Here is a 20,000-nt window from a genome sequence, read left to right on the forward strand (position 1 = left end):
CGAGGGTATATATTTGGTCCTGTAAAGACTTAGGGACAGAGTGCGGGACACCGGGGTCAAGAGTGGGTCTGTGAAGAACATCTCACAGAGGGAGTGACAGCGTGAATCCACCGGATGGAGAGACAGAGGTCTTAAGGTTATGTGTGTGATCTCTGAGGTTTTGTTCCATGTCCAAATTTCTTAACTTTTGGCCAGTGTTAGAGTAGGATTTATAAGTGGTGATTAGCATAATTTTGGTCTCAATAAACTCATGTTAAATTTTCCGTCTGTGTCAATTGTTGAATCCTCTTAGTCTTTTGGATATAGTGGCTGACAACCGTTTCCATAATTATTGACAGTCATAGAAAGCACTCTCCAAGTCAAGCAATGTTTCTTGCCTCGTTGCTTGATATAGTCTCAATGGTGAAGGCAGATGGTGGCAGCGTTATTTAATCCTGTGTAGCATTTCCTTGTTGGCAGTGTACCTTTGGTTCCGGTGTAACCATCGTATGTCAGCTCATATTACCGTGTTCAATAACAGTGTTACCAACTGCAACCGATGGGAAGTGTTACTCAGGATACGTAGTAGTGTTTACATTATTAGTTTAGTATATACATTATAGAGGTGTTACAATTACCTTGGTGTTACAGAAAGATGTACACGTTCATAAGTTCTTGCGTAACTGCTTCGTGAACCTGGCCCCTGGAAGATACTGGAGGACCAGGTCCCAAACACACACAGTAGAAAAACATACTAGAACAAAAGATACGGAAGGAAATGTAGTGCAGAACCTGTGTTGAAGTCCACCTTCGAGAGACCTTTGGGAGCCGGTCGGCCGAGCGGTCAGCATGCTGGACTTATGATCCTGTGGTCCCGGGATCGATCCCGGGCGCCGGCGAGAAACAATGGGCAGAGTTTCTTTCACCCTATGCCCTTGTTACCTAGCAGTAAAATAGGTACCTGGGTGTTAGTCAGCTGTCACGGGCTGCTTCCTGGGGGTGGAGGCCTGGTCGAGGACCGGGCCGCGGGGACACTAAAAGCCCCGAAATTATCTCAAGATAACCTCCTTCGCCGGAACAAAGGTGGACTTCAAGAACGACTAGATCAATTAAACGAACAAATCCATAAGGGCCGTGACGTGGATTCGAACCTGCGTCCGGGAGCATCCCAGACACTGCCTTGATCGACTGAGCTACGACAGGGTTAAAGGAGTTGAAACCGAAGTTCTACTGAACTTACTGGATCCCGTAGCCTCTCTGAGGCACAAACCAGGATTTTACAACGGTTAATTAAGGCAGCGTCTGGGATGCTCCCGGACGCAGGTTCGAATCCTCGTCACGGCCCTTGTGGATTTGTTCATTTGATGCATCAGGTTAGTGTGATCTCTGTGTGTAAACTAGATCAATTCTTGCAAGAAGTGCCGGACTAACCAGGCTGTGGTGGATATGGGAGCCTACGTACGAGCAGTGACAAGCAACAGCCAATTGGATCAAGTTATCGTAATTTAAAGCTGGTCCTTGAGCGAGGTGTGAGAGTAGAAGAGCTGCCGAGACCGGCCCCAGGCAAGAGCCATATCCCACCAAACACACACCGAAACTACGGCGTTGGTACAACGTTTGAACAAGTTTTAACACCTCCTAACCAGTTATAACAACCAATATAGCATGTTGTAACAACGTTCTAATACGTCATAAACACGTTAAGCCAAGATGTAACAACTTTTTTACAAGTTGTAACAAGCGGAAAATAGAGACAGTTTTGGTTTGTGTTTCCAGGGATCCAAGACAGCAACAAGGAAGCATATATATACGAGATGTCAGCCTATCCCCACTGGGTAAGGGAGCCGGTCGGCCGAGCGGACAGCACGCTGGACTTGTGATCCAGTGGTCCTGGGTTCGATCCCAGGCGCCGGCGAGAAACAATGGGCAGAGTTTCTTTCACCCTATGCCCCTGTTACCTAGCAGTAAAATAGGTACCTGGGTGTTAGTCAGCTGTCACGGGCTGCTTCCTGGGGGTGGAGGCCTGGTCGAGGACCGGGCCGCGGGGACACTAAAGCCCCGAAATCTTCTCAAGATAACCTCAAGATAACCACTGGCGGTGAAGTAGTCCAAGGCAGCATCAACATCCCCGCGGCTCTCTAGTCTCCTGTTACTGACCACTCAGTCACAGCCGGCGGTACAAGAGCGCTTACAACACACACACACACCCGGTGGCTGAGCGGGCAGCACGCTGAACACTTGATCCTGTGGTCCCGGGTTCGATCCCGGGCGCCGACGAGAAACAATGGGCAGAGTTTCTTTCACCCTAATGCCCCTGTTACCTAGCAGTAAATTGGTACACGGAAGTTAGTCAGCTTTCACGAGCCGCTTCCTGGGGTGTGTGTGTGTGGTGTCGGAAAAAAAGTAGTTAGTAACAGTTGATTGACAGTCGAGAGGCGGGCCGAAAGAGCCGAGCTCAACCCCCCGCAAGCACAACTAGGTGAACACAACAAGACCTGGTCTAGAGATCCTAGACCTGACATAGTTGCAATAGTGGAATCTAAAATAAATGACATGATCTCAGATGGAATCTTTCCCTCTGGAAAGATTGCAATCTTTCTGCTGTTATTTCTGTGTGCAGGTTTGGGACAACACTTGTCTCAGTGCTGTTGACTAACTAGGTTTGGCCGACAACACCTCCACACAGTCGGGTCAGGCTGCCACTGTATAACATGTCTAACTCCATCACAGGGATGAATAGTTATGTCTCACTACCACCACCATCGTCACCATCATCACCGGCTTGATGGGGTTCTGGGAGTTGTTCTACTCCCCAAGCCCGGCCCGAGGCCAGGCTTGACTTGTGAGAGTTTGGTCCACCAGGCTGTTGCTTGGAGCGGCCCGCAGGCCCACATATACCTGGTTGATGGGGTTCTGGGAGTTGTTCTACTCCCCAAGCCCGGCCCGAGGCCAGGCTTGACTTGTGAGAGTTTGGTCCACCAGGCTGTTGCTTGGAGCGGCCCGCAGGCCCACATATACCTGGTTGATGGGGTTCTGGGAGTTGTTCTACTCCCCAAGCCCGGCCCGAGGCCAGGCTTGACTTGTGAGAGTTTGGTCCACCAGGCTGTTGCTTGGAGCGGCCCGCAGGCCCACATATACCTGGTTGATGGGGTTCTGGGAGTTGTTCTACTCCCCAAGCCCGGCCCGAGGCCAGGCTTGACTTGTGAGAGTTTGGTCCACCAGGCTGTTGCTTGGAGCGTCCCGCAGGCCCACATACCTACCACAGTCTGCTTGGTCCGGCACTCCTTGAAAGAAACCGTCCAAGGGCCTCTTGAATACATCCACCTTCGTTCCGGCAATATTTCTAATGCTTGCTGGGAGGGTGTTGAACACCGGTGGACCTCTGATGTTTATACAGTGTTCTCTGATTGTGCCTATGGCACCTCTGCTCTTCACCATCAGGTCGTCAGACATCATAATTCCCAGATTATTTATATATTGCTTTCCATCTATGATTGTGCTTGTGTGCTGTACTCTGTATTCCATATAAGTTCCTCGTTTACACCATACCTCAGTTCCTTGAACTTGTCACCGTTAAACATCATCTTATTTTCAGTTGCCCAGTCAGACTTAATATCTGCCTGCAGTTTTTCAGTGTCTTCTACAGTGGCAATTTTCATGTTGAGTTTTGTATCATCTTCAAAGGATGACACGAAGCTGTGACTAGTATTTTTGTTCATATCAAAGATAAGAATGAGAAATGGCAGCGGTGAAAGGACGGTGCCCTGAGGTACAGAGCTTTTCACTGCACTTGGGCTTGATCTTACTTGATTCACCGTCACTCTCTACATTCTGTTTGTCTGAAAGATGAAAATCCAACGCCCCACTTTACCCGTTATTCCTACTGTGGTCTCAGTGAGCTATCACTCCACGGTCACATTTGTCAAACACCTTTGCAAAGTCTGTGTATACAACATCTGCATTTTGCTTTTCTTCTAAGGCTTCTGTGATTCTGCCATAGTACTGTAGTGGTTACTCTAGTGTATATATTATTCTAGTGTACATAGTGATTGAATAACTGACAGACAGGATCTTCCCGCTCTAAATCCATGTTGGATCTGTGAAGTTCATTATTTTCCATAACACTGAAAATTTAATTCCTAATCACTCTATCAGAAACGTTTATTATGTGTGATGTTAGTGCAACTGGTCTATAATTTTTTGCCAAGGCTTTACTACCCCCCTTGTGCAAAGGAGCTATATCTGGTGATTTAAGTGCTGCTGGTATCTCCCCTGTATCCAGGCTCTTTCTCCATATTACGCTGAGTGCTCTCGCTACTGGTACTTTACATTTCTTTATGAATATTGAATTCCATGAGTCAGGACCAGGAGCTGAGTGCATGGGTATGTTGTCAATTTCTCTTTCAAAGTCTTCTGAGTTCGTGTTAATATTGGTTATATTATCTGCAGCTTGGATATCACTCAAAGAAAATGTCTGGATGTCAACTTTCAAAATGTCAACTTTCATATTTACATTTGCCAGCTGATGGTGGCAGCTCTCTTCTCCCTGAAGCAGGGTGGAGGAGTGGCGGTATTGTATATTCAGTGTCAGAGTGGAATGCATTAGGCAGTGATGTGGTGGAGGCAGACTCAATACCGTTTCAAATGTAGATATGATAGAGCCCAATAGGCTCAGGAACCTGTACACCAGTTGTGAGGCGGGGCCAAAGAGCCAAAGCTCAACCCCTGTAAACACAGCTAAGCGAGTACACGTACACACACACACACACACACACACACCTAGCAGTACATAGGTGCCTCGGAGTTAGACAGCTGTTACGGGCTGCTTCCTGGGTGAGTGTGTACTCACCTATTCACCTTTATGTGCTTACGGGGGTTGAGCTCAGGCTCTTTGGTCCCGCCTCTCAACCGTCAATCAACAGGTGTACAGGTTTCTGAGCCTATTGGGCTCTATCATATTTACACTTGAAACTGTGTATGGAGTCAGCCTCCACCACATTACTTCCTAATGCATTCCATTTGTCAACCACTCTGACACTAAAAAAGTTCTTTCTAATATCTCTGTGGCTCATTTGGGCACTCAGTTTCCACCTGTGTCCCCTAGTGCGTGTGCCCCTTGTGTTAAATAGCCCGTCTTTATCTACCCTATCATTTCCCTTGAGAATCTTGAATGTGGTGATCATGTCCCCCCTAACTCTTCTGTCTTCCAGCGAAGTGAGGTTTAATTCTCGTAGTCTCTCCTCGTAGCTCATACCTCTCAGCTCGGGTACTATTCTGGTGGCAAACCTTTGAACCTTTTCCAGTTTAGTCTTATCCTTCACTAGATATGGACTCCATGCTGGGGCTGCTTACTCCAAGATTGGCCTGACATATGTGGTATACAAAGTTCTGAATATGTATGTGTGTGTGTGTGTGTGTGTGTTGTGTGTGTGTGTGTGTGTGTGTGTGTGTGTGTGTGTGTGTGTGTGTGTGTGTGTGTGTGTGTGTGTGTGTGTGAAGGATCAAAAGTTCGAAATGGAACGGGGAAAGAAAACGGGGGAGATACCAGATGCGCTTAAAGCAGCAGACATAGCCCCTCTACACAAGGGAGGGAGCAAAGCATTGGCAAAGAATTATAGACCAGTTGCACTAACGTCCCACATAATAAAAGTATTTGAGAGAGTGATCAGGAGTCAGGTCACCAGTTACATGGAGACCAATGACCTTCACAACCCAGGCCAACATGGATTTAGAGCGGGAAGATCATGCCTATCACAGCTACTTGACCACTACGACAAAATCACCGAGGCATTAGAAGAAAAACAGAATGCAGATGTAGTATACACGGACTTCGCAAAGGCATTCGATAAACGTGACCATGGAGTGATAGCTCACAAAATGAGGTCAATGGGAATAACTGGTAAAGTAGGACGCTGGATACTAAATTTTCGGTCGAACAGAACAAAGAGTAACGGTCAACCATAGAAATCGAGTCCAAGCACAGTTAAAAGCTCTGTATCTCAAGGTACAGTCCTTGCACCACAGCTTTTCCTTATTCTCATATCAAATATAGACTCAAATACAAGTCACAGCTTCGTATCATCCTTTGCAGATGGGATGCACAGAAATCATCATGAAAATTACCTCGGCTGAAGACATTGAAAAACGTCAAGCAGATATTAATAAAGTTTTCGACTGGGCAGCAGAAACTAACATGATGTTTTACAGTGATAAATTCCCGGTACTCAGGTACGGTAAAAATGAGGACCTTAAACATAATACAGGGTACAAAACACAATCAAATCTGCCCATAGTAGGAAAACAGCATGTAAAGGATTTGGGAATAATGATGTCTGACGACCTAACGTTTAGGGAGCATAACCAAGCAAATATTGCGTCAGCCAGAAAAATGATAGGATGGATTACGAGAACCTTCAAGTCCAGGGATCCCATCACAATGGTTGTACTCTTCAAGTCACTTGTGCTGTCCCGTCTTGAGTACTGCTCAGTACTCACTTCCCCCTTCAGAGCAGGAGAGATTGCTGAAATAGAGGGAATGCAGAAAACATATACGGCACGCATAGACGAGATAAAGCACCTAAATTATTGGGATCGTCTCAAAGCTCTCCAAATGTACTCACTAGAAAGAAGACGAGAGAGATATCAAATAATATACACGTGGAAAATACTGGAGGGCCAGGTCCCAAATCTGCACAGTAAAATAACAACATACTGGAGTGAACGATTTGGAAGAAAATGCAGAATAGAACCAGTGAAGAGCAGAGGTGCCATAGGCACAATCAGAGAAGACTGTATAAACATCAGAGGTCCAGTGAAGAGCAGAGGTGCCATAGGCACAATCAGAGAACACTGTATTAACATCAGAGGTCCGCGGTTGTTCAACGTCCTCCCAGCGAGCATAAGAAATATTGCCGGAACAACCGTGGACATCTTAAAGAGAAAACTAGATACTTTTCTTCAAGGAGTGCCGGACCAGCCGGGCTGTGGTGGGTATGTGGGCCTGCGGGCCGCTGCAAGCAACAGCCTGGTGGACCAAACTCTCACAAGTCAATCCTGGGCTCGGGCCGGACATGGGGAGTAGAAGAACTCCCAAAACCCCATCAAGTAGGTATGCCACTATAGATTATTCTCAGAACTAAGTGGCATGAGTTACAAGGAAAGGCTGTGTGAATTGCACCTCACGTCACTGGAAGATAAGAATTCGGAAAAAACATGATTACCACATACAAAATTCTCAGGGGAATTGACAGGGTAGACAAAGACATTATGTAACAAAGTAGTACTCGGTACTACTTTGTACCGAGTAAGGGTACACAGGTGGATACCGAGTACCCAAATGAGCCATTAGAACAAAAAATAATGTTAGTAGTTAACAAATGGAATACATTAGGCAGTGATGTGGTGGAGGCTGACTCCATACACAGTTTCAAGTGTAGATACGATAGAGCCCAATAGGCTCAGGAATGTGGCTGATTAACAGTTGAGAGGCGGGACCAAAGAGCCGAAGTTGAACCCCCCGCAGGAACAATTAGGCTAGTACATCTAGGTGAGTACACACACACATTCTTCATACTCGCACAAGAAATAACAAAATAAAAAGAAACCTTAAATTGATATCAATGTTTTTTTTTCCTTTATCTGGTGTTGGCGGCGGGGACCCCCCCCCCACTACCCCCATCCCCCCACCCCAGTAACCCCTCCCCTTCAACCCAGCGGCTGGAGGCTCCCCCCACCCCCATCACCCCCGCCCCAGCACCCCCACCCCAGACCGCCGGCTCGACAGGCTCCAGACAGCTAGCCAAGTTTAGGATGCCACTGTTGCATTTATTCCATCCATTTGTTTCTCCCTTAATTTACCACAAAACATCTCATTACATATGTTGAGGAGTCACGCGTCTTAAAGATTTGGCGGTTGTAATAAACACATTCTTTATGGGAAATGAAATTGGTTAAGAATTTAATAGTGAAGGATTGCACTAGCAACTCTCTCCCCCCCCCTCCCCCAGGGGGTTCAGAGGCCAGGGGGGCTACACCCCCCTTCTCTCCATCCCCCCCCCCCACCCCAGACACAACAGGACCACCCTCCCCCCTTCTCCAGTGACGTCACTCGACTACTACACATACTCAACCCACATTCATGAGGCTTTTTCCCGGAGTTAACTCATAGGGTAGACTGTTGACGGGAGTTGACGTACAGATACCCGCGGCGTACACACACGTGTGTACGGCACCTGTCTACACAGGCACGACAGTTATCCGAGAGAATTGATGTTGCTACACATGCGCCAGAGCCCAGCATCAGAGGATTGCAAGTTACTCACTTTTGCGCTAACAATTTCCACCTTCTAACACACACATACACAATTATACACACACACATGTGTGCGTCCACAAGCGAGTCCATAGGTAAATATATACACACATACACACATGAGTGCGTATATACAGAGTGAAAGAGAGAGAGGTTTGTGTGCGCGCGCAGGTGCCAGGGAAGGGAGTGTGTGGCAGCAGTAAAGGCCAGAGAGCGCCCATTGCCACACCGCGCAGGAAAAAAATTCTGAAGGTACTGTTAACCTCGGAAGGGAGAGAGGGAGGGAGTGAGGGAGAGAGGGAGGGAGTGAGGGAGTGAGGGGGGGCACAAGGCCGGTAAGGGGGGGGGGGGGAATGGGCTGAAACTTTCTGCCAATATTCTGAAGCTGCAAGATTCGCCGCCATTAATATTTGGAAGTTGCAACATTTACCACCACTATTCGCAATGTTTACGTTTCAGAGCTACCACCATTCTGCAGCTGCGAAGTTCATTACTACCACCATTCTGGAGCTGCGAAGTTCACTATACAAGAGAGTGACATTTGTAGATCAAACTGTAACTCAGAGGAATAACTTGGGCATTTGCTCACCACACATTCAAAGACAAATTAAGAAATAATTAGAGTTAAAGCCTATCCCCTGGCTAGGCTGGAGGAGGCCTATCCCCTGACTAGGCTGGAGGAGGCCTATCCCCTGGCTAGGCTGGAGGAGGCCTATCCCCTGGCTAGGCTGGAGGAGGCCTATCCCCTGGCTAGGCTGGAGGAGGCCTATCCCCAGGCTAGGCTGGAGGAGGCCTATCCCCTGGCTAGGCTGGAGGAGGCCTATCCCCGGGCTAGGCTGGAGGAGGCCTATCCCCTGGCTAGGCTGGAGGAGGCCTATCCCCTGGCTAGGCTGGAGGAGGCCTATCCCCTGGCTAGGCTGGAGGAGGCCTATCCCCTGGCTAGGCTGGAGGAGGCCTATCCCCTGGCTAGGCTGGAGGAGGCCTATCCCCAGGCTAGGCTGGAGGAGGCCTATCCCCTGGCTAGGCTGGAGGAGGCCTATCCCCTGGCTAGGCTGGAGGAGGCCTATCCCCTGGCTAGGCTGGAGGAGGCCTATCCCATGGCTAGGCTGGAGGAGGCCTATCCCTTGGCTAGGCTGGAGGAGGCCTATCCCCTGGCTAGGCTGGAGGAGGCCTATCCCCTGGCTAGGCTGGAGGAGGCCTATCCCCTGGCTAGGCTGGAGGAGGCCTATCCCCTGGCTAGGCTGGAGGAGGCCTATCCCCTGGCTAGGCTGGAGGAGTAGAAACCTTAGAACCTGTTCCCGGAGTGTTACAGGAGCAGGAAACAGCAGACACACCACACCTATAATCTGGAGATCTTGAGATGATTTCGGGGCTTTAGTGTCCCCGCGGCCCGGTCCTCGACCAGGCCTCCACCCCCAGGAAGCAGCCCGTGACAGCTGACTAACACCCAGGTACCTATTTTACTGCTAGGTAACAGGGGCATAGGGTGAAAGAAACTTTGCCCATTGTTTCTCACCGGCGCCTGGGATCGAACCCAGGACCACAGATGTATCTGTATAATCTGATGTTTATTCAGGTAAAAGTACATACAGAGGAGATGAGTTACAAACATAATGTTGGATTTCTAGAAATAGCTAGTACATACAATGCCTAAAGCCACATACAATGATGTATGACCTGAGATATACAATGATGTATATCAGGTCTTTCAATGGAGACAAATTAATATATTTAATGAGAATATGTTCCTGTTCCTTTCTAATGAGTCAAATCATCACATAGAACGAAAAGGCAATGTATAGGGTCTGGGTGTACTCATGTCGGAAGACCTTACTTTTTAAAGACTACAATAAAGTAGCCGTCACAACTGCAAGCAAAATGACAGGGTGGATAACGAGGACCTTTCAAACAAGAGATGTCATACCAATGACGATACTCCTCTTCAAGATACTAGTGCATTCAGTGTCGGAGAAATTGCTGACCTGGAGAGCGTGCAGAGATCCTTTACTGCTAGAACCCAATATCAAACATTAAATTATGGGGACGGATTGAAAGTTTTAAATCTGTTGTCAAGAGAGATACATAATAATTTATACGTGGAAAATATTAGAGAGACTGGTCCCAAATCTGAACACGGAAATAACTTAAATAACAGACTGTTCAACACGCTTGCACTACACATAAGGGGCATAACTGGCCGACCCCTCACAGTGTTCAAGAGAGAACTATCAGCATCAGAGGCCCGAGACTGTTCAACACACTTCCACTACACACAAGGGGCATAACTGGCCGACCCCTCACAGTGTTCAAGAGAGAACTATCAACATCAGAGGCCCGAGACTGTTCAACACGCTTGCACTACACATAAGGGGCATAACTGGCCGACCCCTCACAGTGTTCAAGAGAGAACTATCAGCATCAGAGGCCCGAGACTGTTCAACACACTTCCATTACACACAAGGGGCATAACTGGCCGACCCCTCACAGTGTTCAAGAGAGAACTATCAACATCAGAGGCCAGAGACTGTTCAACACGCTTCCACTACACATAAGGGACATAACTGGCCGACCCCTCACAGTGTTCAAGAGAGAACTATCAACATCAGAGGCCCGAGACTGTTCAACACGCTTCCACTACACATAAGGGACATAACTGGCCGACCCCTCACAGTGTTCAAGAGAGAACTTGATAAACACCTCCAAAGGATACCTGACCAACCAGGCTGATTCATACGTCAGGCTGCGAGCAGCCGCCTTCAACAGCCTGGTTGACCAGACCAACAACTAGGATGCAGGGTCAGAGACCGGGCCGCGGGGTCGTTGATCCCTGAACCATCACAAGGCGAGACAGGTAAAATACGCCACAACGCAGAAGATGTACGATAACCATAACCCATTACTCTGATGAACGAGAACAGAACGGTACCTGAATTGTACCTGGTTGATGGGGTTCTGGGAGTTGTTCTACTGCCCAAGCCCGGCCCGAGGCCAGGCTTGACTTGTGAGAGTTTGGTCCACCAGGCTGTTGCTTGGAGCGGCCCGCAGGCCCACATATACCTGGTTGATGGGGTTCTGGGAGTTGTTCTACTCCCCAAGCCCGGCCCGAGGCCAGGCTTGACTTGTGAGAGTTTGGTCCACCAGGCTGTTGCTTGGAGCGGCCCGCAGGCCCACATATACCTGGTTGATGGGGTTCTGGGAGTTGTTCTACTGCCCAAGCCCGGCCCGAGGCCAGGCTTGACTTGTGAGAGTTTGGTCCACCAGGCTGTTGCTTGGAGCGGCCCGCAGGCCCATATATACCTGGTTGATGGGGTTCTGGGAGTTGTTCTACTCCCCAAGCCCGGCCCGAGGCCAGGCTTTACTTGAGAGTTTGGTCCACCAGGCTGTTGCTTGGAGCGGCCCGCAGGCCCACGTATACCTGGTTGATGGGGTTCTGGGAGTTGTTCTACTCCCCAAGCCCGGCCCGAGGGCAGGCTTGACTTGTGAGAGTTTGGTCCACCAGGCTGTTGCTTGGAGCGGCCCGCAGGTCCACATATACCTGGTTGATGGGGTTCTGGGAGTTGTTCTACTCCCCAAGCCCGGCCCGAGGCCAGGCTTGACTTGTGAGAGTTTGGTCCACCAGGCTGTTGCTTGGAGCGGCCCGCAGGCCCACATATACCTGGTTGATGGGGTTCTGGGAGTTGTTCTACTCCCCAAGCCCGGCCCGAGGGCAGGCTTGATTTGTGAGAGTTTGGTCCACCAGGCTGTTGCTTGGAGCGGCCCGCAGGCCCATATATACCTGGTTGATGGGGTTCTGGGAGTTGTTCTACTCCCCAAGCCCGGCCCGAGGCCAGGCTTGACTTGTGAGAGTTTGGTCCACCAGGCTGTTGCTTGGAGCGGCCCGCAGGCCCACATATACCTGGTTGATGGGGTTCTGAGAGTTGTTCTACTGCCCAAGCCCGGCCCGAGGCCAGGCTTGACTTGTGAGAGTTTGGTCCACCAGGCTGTTGCTTGGAGCGGCCCGCAGGCCCACATATACCTGGTTGATGGGGTTCTGGGAGTTGTTCTACTCCCCAAGCCCGGCCCGAGGCCAGGCTTGACTTGTGAGAGTTTGCTCCACCAGGCTGTTGCTTGGAGCGGCCCGCAGGCCCACATACCCACCACAGCCCCGTTGGTCCGGCACTCCTTGAAGGAAACAGTCTAGTTTTCTCTTGAAGATGTCCAAGACATCTTCCCTGCGGTCACCCACCACAGACAGTGGCACTCACCCTGTGAGTGAACACACACCCACCACAGACAGTGCCACTCATACTGTGAGTGAACACACCCACCACAGACACTGGCACTCATCCTGTGAGTGAACACAGCCACCACAGACAATGACACTCATCCTGTGAGTGAACACCCACCCACCACAGACAGTGGCACTCATCCTGTGAGTGAACACACCCACCACAGACAATGGCACTCATCCTGTGAGTGAACACACACCCACCAGAGACAATGGCACTCATCCTGTGAGTGAACACACCCACCACAGTGTGTCTGACTGTGCAGCAACAGTGTCTAACAGTCAGATTGATTAGTGCCAGCCAAGAGGCCTGGTTAAAGACCGGGTGTGGCAGGGACATTGATCCACGGAAGCACACCACAGTAACAGTGTCAAGGAATGCTGCAGGATAAACAATGCTTGTAATGAGAGGCATTTGAAGTGTTTCCAAGAATTTAGCTGAAGACATTTGCTCAGTACATTTGTGTGTGCACATTGTTCACTTCGTAACTGGTGTAATTCACACGTTGTTGGGGTTAAGAGACGGGTAGTTTGCTCCAAGGAGTGCCGGACCAACCGGGCTGTGGTGGGTATGTGGGCCTGCGGGCTGCTCCAAGCAACAGCCTGGTGGACCAAACTCTCACAAGTCAAGCCTGGCCTCGGGCCGGGCTTGGGGAGTAGAACAACTCCCAGAACCCCATCAACCAGGTATATGTGGGCCTGCGGGCCGCTCCAAGCAACAGCCTGGTGGACCAAACTCTCACAAGTCAAGCCTGGCCTCGGGCCGGGCTTGGGCAGTAGAACAACTCCCAGAACCCCATCAACCAGGTATATGTGGGCCTGCGGGCCGCTCCAAGCAACAGCCTGGTGGACCAAACTCTCACAAGTCAAGCCTGGCCTCGGGCCGGGCTTGGGCAGTAGAACAACTCCCAGAACCCCATCAACCAGGTATATGTGGGCCTGCGGGCTGCTCCAAGCAACAGCCTGGTGGACCAAACTCTCACAAGTCAAGCCTGGCCTCGGGCCGGGCTTGGGCAGTAGAACAACTCCCAGAACCCCATCAACCAGGTATATGTGGGCCTGCGGGCCGCTCCAAGCAACAGCCTGGTGGACCAAACTCTCACAAGTCAAGCCTGGCCTCGGGCCGGTCTTGGGGAGTAGAACAACTCCCAGAACCCCATCAACCAGGTATATGTGGGCCTGCGAGCCGCTCCAAGCAACAGCCTGGTGGACCAAACTCTCACAAGTCAAGCCTGGCCTCGGGCCGGGCTTGGGGAGTAGAACAACTCCCAGAACCCCATCAACCAGGTATATGTGGGCCTGCGGGCCGCTCCAAGCAACAGCCTGGTGGACCAAACTCTCACAAGTCAAGCCTGGCCTCGGGCCGGGCTTGGGCAGTAGAACAACTCCCAGAACCCCATCAACCAGGTATACCTGGTTGATGGGCTTGGATTTGAAAGTCATCATAATCCATCCGATCATTTTCCTCACAAGTTGGGTTTGGTTTATTAAAGACAGTTAAATCTCCATCTTCCTTTTCCCTCAGTTCTTGCCTTCGTGCATATGTGTAATTACATATAGGTTACATATGTCGAAGGTTTGGGAGTATTGTGTATTATGTCTGCGTTTTCTTTTAGTACACCCAGAACTATATTACAGAGGTGCAGCAGCTGTATGAGGCAGCTGCTGAACCTGTCACTATGTAGGTGAAACATTGATCGCAGGTGTGTAATGCAGGTGTGTACTAAATACATTAGTGCTCGACTCCAACACTGTTCCTCCTAGTATTGCATCGAGTCCATTGAACACTTAGGTCCATCCTGAGCTTTCTGATGGCATTTCTCATCATGAATACGTCATCTCTGCCTCCTTCATCGGCTCATATGTGATGACTTGTTGACCAGACCACACACTAGAAAGTGAAGGGACGACGTTTCGGTTCGTCCTGGACCATTCTCACAATCGACTTCGGTCCAGGACGGACCGAAACGTCGTCCCTTCACCTTCTAGTGTGTGGTCTGGTCAACATACTTCAGCCACGTTATTGTGACTCCTCCCCTGCATGTGGTGCTTTATGCAACATGGCATAAATGACCACTATGTTGCACATGTTATACGGAAGTGTTGGTGGTGGACTTGTAATGTTGCGGAGGGTTGGCAACACTGATACGCCATGACAATATACAGGGCTGGCAGGTGTGTAGGGGAGATGTGCCTCCACACACACCTGAGAGGGCTGGGGACCTGACCACAGGGCTGGCAGGTGTGTAGGGGAGATGTGCCTCCACACACACCTGAGAGGGCTGGGGACCTGGCCACAGGGCTGGCAGGTGTGTAGGGGAGGTGTGCCTCCACACACACCTGAGAGGGCTGGGGACCTGGCCACAGGGCTGGCAGGTGTGTAGGGGAGGTGTGCCTCCACACACACCTGAGAGGGCTGGGGACCTGGCCACAGGGCTGGCAGGTGTGTAGGGGAGGTGTGCCTCCACGCACACCTGAGAGGGCTGGGGACCAGACCACAGGGCTGGCAGGTGTGTAGGGGAGACGTGCCTCCCCCACACACCTGAGAGGGCTGGGTACCTGGCCACAGCGCTGGCAGGTGTGTAGCGGAGATGTGCCTCCACACACCTGACAGAGCCAGCAGCAGCACCAAGTAACAGTGCCAGCAGCAGCACCAAGTAACAGTGCCAGCAGCAGCATCAAGTAACAGTGCCAGCAGCGCCACCAAGTAACAGTGCCAGCAGCAGCACCAAGTAACAGTGCCAGCAGGAGCACCAAGTAACAGTGCCAGCAGCACCACCAAGTAACAGTGCCAGCAGCAGCACCAAGTAACAGAGCCAGCAGCAGCACCAAGTAACAGAGCCAGCAGCAGCACCAAGTAACAGAGCCAGCAGCAGCACCAAGTAACAGAGCCAGCAGCAGCACCAAGTAACAGTGCCAGCAGCACCACCAAGTAACAGTGCCAGCAGCAGCACCAAGTAACAGAGCCAGCAGCAGCACCAAGTAACAGAGCCAGCAGCACCACCAAGTAACAGTGCCAGCAGCAGCACCAAGTAACAGTGCCAGCAGGAGCACCAAGTAACAGTGCCAGCAGCAGCACCAAGTAACAGAGCCAGCAGCAGCATCAAGTAACAGAGCCAGCAGGAGCACCAAGTAACAGTGCCAGCAGCACCACCAAGTAACAGTGCCAGCAGCACCACCAAGTAACAGTGCCAGCAGCAGCAGCACCAACAGAGCCAGCAGGAGCACCAAGTAACAGTGCCAGCAGCAGCACCAAGTAACAGTGCCAGCAGCAGCACCAAGTAACAGTGCCAGCAGGAGCACCAAGTAACAGTGCCAGCAGCACCACCAAGTAACAGTGCCAGCAGGAGCACCAACAGTGCCAGCAGCACCACCAAGTAACAGTGCCAGCAGCACCACCAAGTAACAGTGCCAGCAGCAGCACCAAGTAACAGTGCCAGCAGGAGCACCAAGTAACAGTGCCAGCAGCACCACCAACAGTGCCAGCAGCAGCACCAAGTAACAGTGCCAGCAGCACCACCAAGTAACAGTGCCAGCAGGAGCACCAAGTAACAGTGCCAGCAGCAGCACCAAGTAACAGTGCCAGCAGCACCACCAAGTAACAGTGCCAGCAGCACCAACCACTAATGACACAAGCCTCACAATTGCCAGTGATAAATGTGGACGTTCCCAGCACTTGGTCTGGCACTCAACCCGGCACACACACACACACACACACACACACACACACACACACACACACACACACACACACACACACACACACACACACACACACATTTATAGATTCATTTATATGGTATAGATTCATTTCTCTCAATGTTTGCGGACGATGCCAAAATTATGAGAAGGATTAAGACAGAAGAGGACTGTTTGAGGCTTCAAGAAGACCTAGACAAACTGCAGGAATGGTCGAACAAATGGTTGTTAGAGTTTAACCCGACCAAATGTAATGTAATGAAGATAGGTGTAGGGAGCAGGAGGCCAGATACAAGGTATCATCTGGGAGAGGAAATTCTTCAGGAGTCAGAGAAAGAAAAAGACTTGGGGGTTGATATCACGCCAGACCTGTCTCCTGCATCACATATCATGAAGATAACATCAGCGGCATATGCTAGGTTGGCCAACATACGAACGGCATTCAGAAACTTGTGTAAAGAATCATTCAGAACTTTGTATACCACATATGTCAGACCAATCCTGGAGTATGCAGCCCCAGCATGGAGTCCATATCTAGTCAAGGATAAGACTAAACTGGAAAAGGTTCAAAAGTTTGCCACCAGACTAGTACCCGAGCTGAGAGGTATGAGCTACGAGGAGAGACTACGGGAATTGAACCTCACTTCGCTGGAAGACAGAAGTGTTAGGGGGGACATGATCACCACATTCAAGATTCTCAAGGGAATTGATAGGGTAGATAAAGACAGGCTATTTAACACAAGGGGCACACGCACTAGGGGACACAGGTGGAGTGCCCAAATAAGCCACAGAGATATTAGAAAGAACTTTTTTAGTGTCAGAGTGGTTGACAAATGGAATGCATTAGGCAGTGATGTGGAGGCTGACTCCATACACAGTTTCAAGTGTAGATATGATAGAGCCCAATAGGCTCAGGAACCTGTACACCTGTTGATTGACAGTTGAGAGGCGGGACCAAAGAGCCAGAGCTCAACCCCCGCAAGCACAACTAGGTGAGTACACAGAGAGAGAGAGAGAAAGAGACAGAGAAAGAGAGAGAAAGAGAGAGAAAGAGAGAGAGAAAGAGAGAGAAAGAGAGAGAAAGAGAAAGTGTGTGTGTGTGTTTATCAGCGAGCATCACACTGAAGGAGACGAGGAGAGAAAGCCAGACACTAAGTGTAGCTGTGTACTCATTACACCTCCACCCTTACACCCTTACACCTCCACCCTCACACCTCCACCCTTACACCCTTACACCTCCACCCTCACACCTCCACCCTTACACCCTTACACCTCCACCCTCACACCTCCACCCTTACACCCTTACACCTCCACCCTCACACCTCCACCCTTACACCTCCACCCTCACACCTCCACCCTTACACCCTTACACCTCCACCCTCACACCTCCACCCTTACACCCTTACACCTCCACCCTTACACCTCCACCCTTACACCCTTACACCTCCACCCTCACACCTCCACCCTTACACCCTTACACCTCCACCCTCACACCTCCACCCTTACACCCTTACACCTCCACCCTTACACCTCCACCCTTACACCCTTACACCTCCACCCTCACACCTCCACCCTTACACCCTTACACCTCCACCCTCACACCTCCACCCTTACACCCTTACACCTCCACCCTCACACCTCCACCCTTACACCCTTACACCTCCACCCTCACACCTCCACCCTTACACCCTTACACCTCCACCCTTACACCTCCACCCTTACACCCTCACACCTCCACCCTCACACCTCCACCCTTACACCCTTACACCTCCACCCTCACACCTCCACCCTTACACCCTCACACTTCCACCCTCACACCTCCACCCTTACACCTCCACCCTCACACCTCCACCCTCACACCTCCACCTTCACACCTGATAACTTGGGCTTGGTATGTGGCTCAACATCCTCATCTTTCCTTCTTTGCTCTCTCCAGCGTCCCATCTCTACCTACTTGCTTCCTAATACCTTCTACGCCCTTATCATGTCTCTTCCCCCCCAGCGTGGCGAGGTTTACCTCCTACAGCCAGGCTCGTGATCTATAGTTCAGTCTTCTCACCTCTGCAACACTGTTGTATATCTCCCCAATTGTCTTAATTGTAATTGATTGTTTCCAGGTTGAAATGCCATGCGGGAACTGCATACTCTGAGGCTCTCTACTTGTAGACGGGAGTCTACAGGTAGACTACTGGGTAGGCTTTGTCAGCGTCTACTGGGTAGGCTGTGTCAGCGTCTACTGGGTAGGCTGTCAGCGTCTACTGGGTAGGCTGTGTCAGCGTCTACCATGTAGGCTGTGTCAGCGTCTACTGGGTAGGCTGTGTCAGCGTCTACTATGCAGGCTGTGTCAGCGTCTACCATGTAGGCTGTGTCAGCGTCTACCATGCAGGCTGTGTCAGCGTCTACCATGCAGGCTGTGTCAGCGTCTACCATGAAGGCTGTGTCAGCGTCTACCATGTAGGCTGTGTCAACGTCTACCATGCAGGCTGTGTCAGCGTCTACCATGTAGGCTGTGTCAGCGTCTACTGGGTAGGCTGTGTCAGCGTCTACCATGCAGGCTGTGTCAGCGTCTACTGGGTAGGCTGTGTCAGCGTCTACCATGTAGGCTGTGTCAGCGTCTACCATGCAGGCTGTGTCAGCGTCTACCATGCAGGCTGTGTCAGCGTCTACCATGCAGGCTGTGTCAGCGTCTACCATGTAGGCTGTGTCAGCGTCTACCATGCAGGCTGTGTCAGCGTCTACCATGCAGGCTGTGTCAGCGTCTACCATGTAGGCTGTGTCAGCGTCTACCATGCAGGCTGTGTCAGCGTCTACCATGCAGGCTGTGTCAGCGTCTACCATGCAGGCTGTGTCAGCGTCTACTGGGTAGGCTGTGTCAGCGTCTACTGGTAGACAGCCTCTCTGCCAAGTGGCTACTTGTTTGATGATATGAAAACTCCAAAAATTTAAGCTTCTCTCAGGGAGTTTTGTTTTATTTTATTAAGCCTGTGGTGCCCCAGAGGTTTTTCATATATTCTCATAACTTTACATTTATAATGACTGAAGTCTAATAGCCACTCGTTGGCACAAATTCAGGTCTTGGTGACTCCGGCACGCTCCGTCTGGTCTTGTCATCATTAGCTTGATAGCATCTACGAATAATTCCATTTCCTGTACCAGAGCACTGACCTACCCGCCAAACACACCGAAACTACGACGTTGTTACAACGTTCGAACAAGTTGTAACACTTCCTAACCAATTATAACAACCAATATAACAAGTTGTAACAACGTTCTAATACGTCATAAACACGTTAAGCCAAGATGTAACAACTTTATTACAAGTTGTAACAAGCGGAAAACAGACAGTTTAGGTTTGTGTTTCCAGGGATATATTAATTAGGATGAGAATGGGTCTCTGAAAAGACCATATGAGGCACCTCCTCCCTCCCAAATGTCTTCCACTCTCAAGAGATTAGTTAAGACAAGATCTGATCAAGATCTTTGTGTTTTGGAGATAAAACAAATTTATGTTGGAATGAGCTTTTCCATGTTTAGCATCTCCAATATGTTCCTTAGTGACATCTGTTTTCTCAAAGATCTCTGTCAGTTCTGGTTCAATTGGGATGACTTTCTGAAAGCTGGGGGTCAGTAACCTATCTTTTTCTGTCGTCTATGACCGAACAATTTGGCAAGATGGGGAGAGGAAGGAAAGAATGCGAGAAGGAAAAGCTGGAAATGTAGGAGAAGATCAGTGACTTAACTCTT

At 50.2% G+C, this 20,000-nt stretch overlaps 2 protein-coding genes across 2 annotated transcripts in view; both read right to left on the reverse strand.

Annotated features, from left to right (window-relative positions):
- The window catches only part of LOC123746610 (putative GTP-binding protein 6), a 303,861-nt gene that overhangs the window by 62,008 nt on the left and 221,853 nt on the right, over positions 1 to 20,000 (reverse strand). The window lies entirely within an intron of this gene.
- On the reverse strand, positions 18,483 to 19,094 carry LOC138359425 (glucose-dependent insulinotropic receptor-like). The gene has a single exon (XM_069318562.1). The coding sequence runs from the start codon at positions 19,092 to 19,094 to the stop codon at positions 18,483 to 18,485; it is 612 nt and encodes a 203-aa protein (XP_069174663.1).

The sequence above is a fragment of the Procambarus clarkii genome, chromosome 90 (assembly GCF_040958095.1).
Source record: "Procambarus clarkii isolate CNS0578487 chromosome 90, FALCON_Pclarkii_2.0, whole genome shotgun sequence".
NCBI lineage: Eukaryota > Metazoa > Arthropoda > Malacostraca > Decapoda > Cambaridae > Procambarus > Procambarus clarkii.

What these genes read in the sequence shown, in the direction of transcription:
- LOC138359425 (XM_069318562.1), bottom strand. Translation starts at nt 19,094, where the DNA reads ATGGTAGACGCTGACACAGCCTGCATGGTAGACGCTGACACAGCCTGC.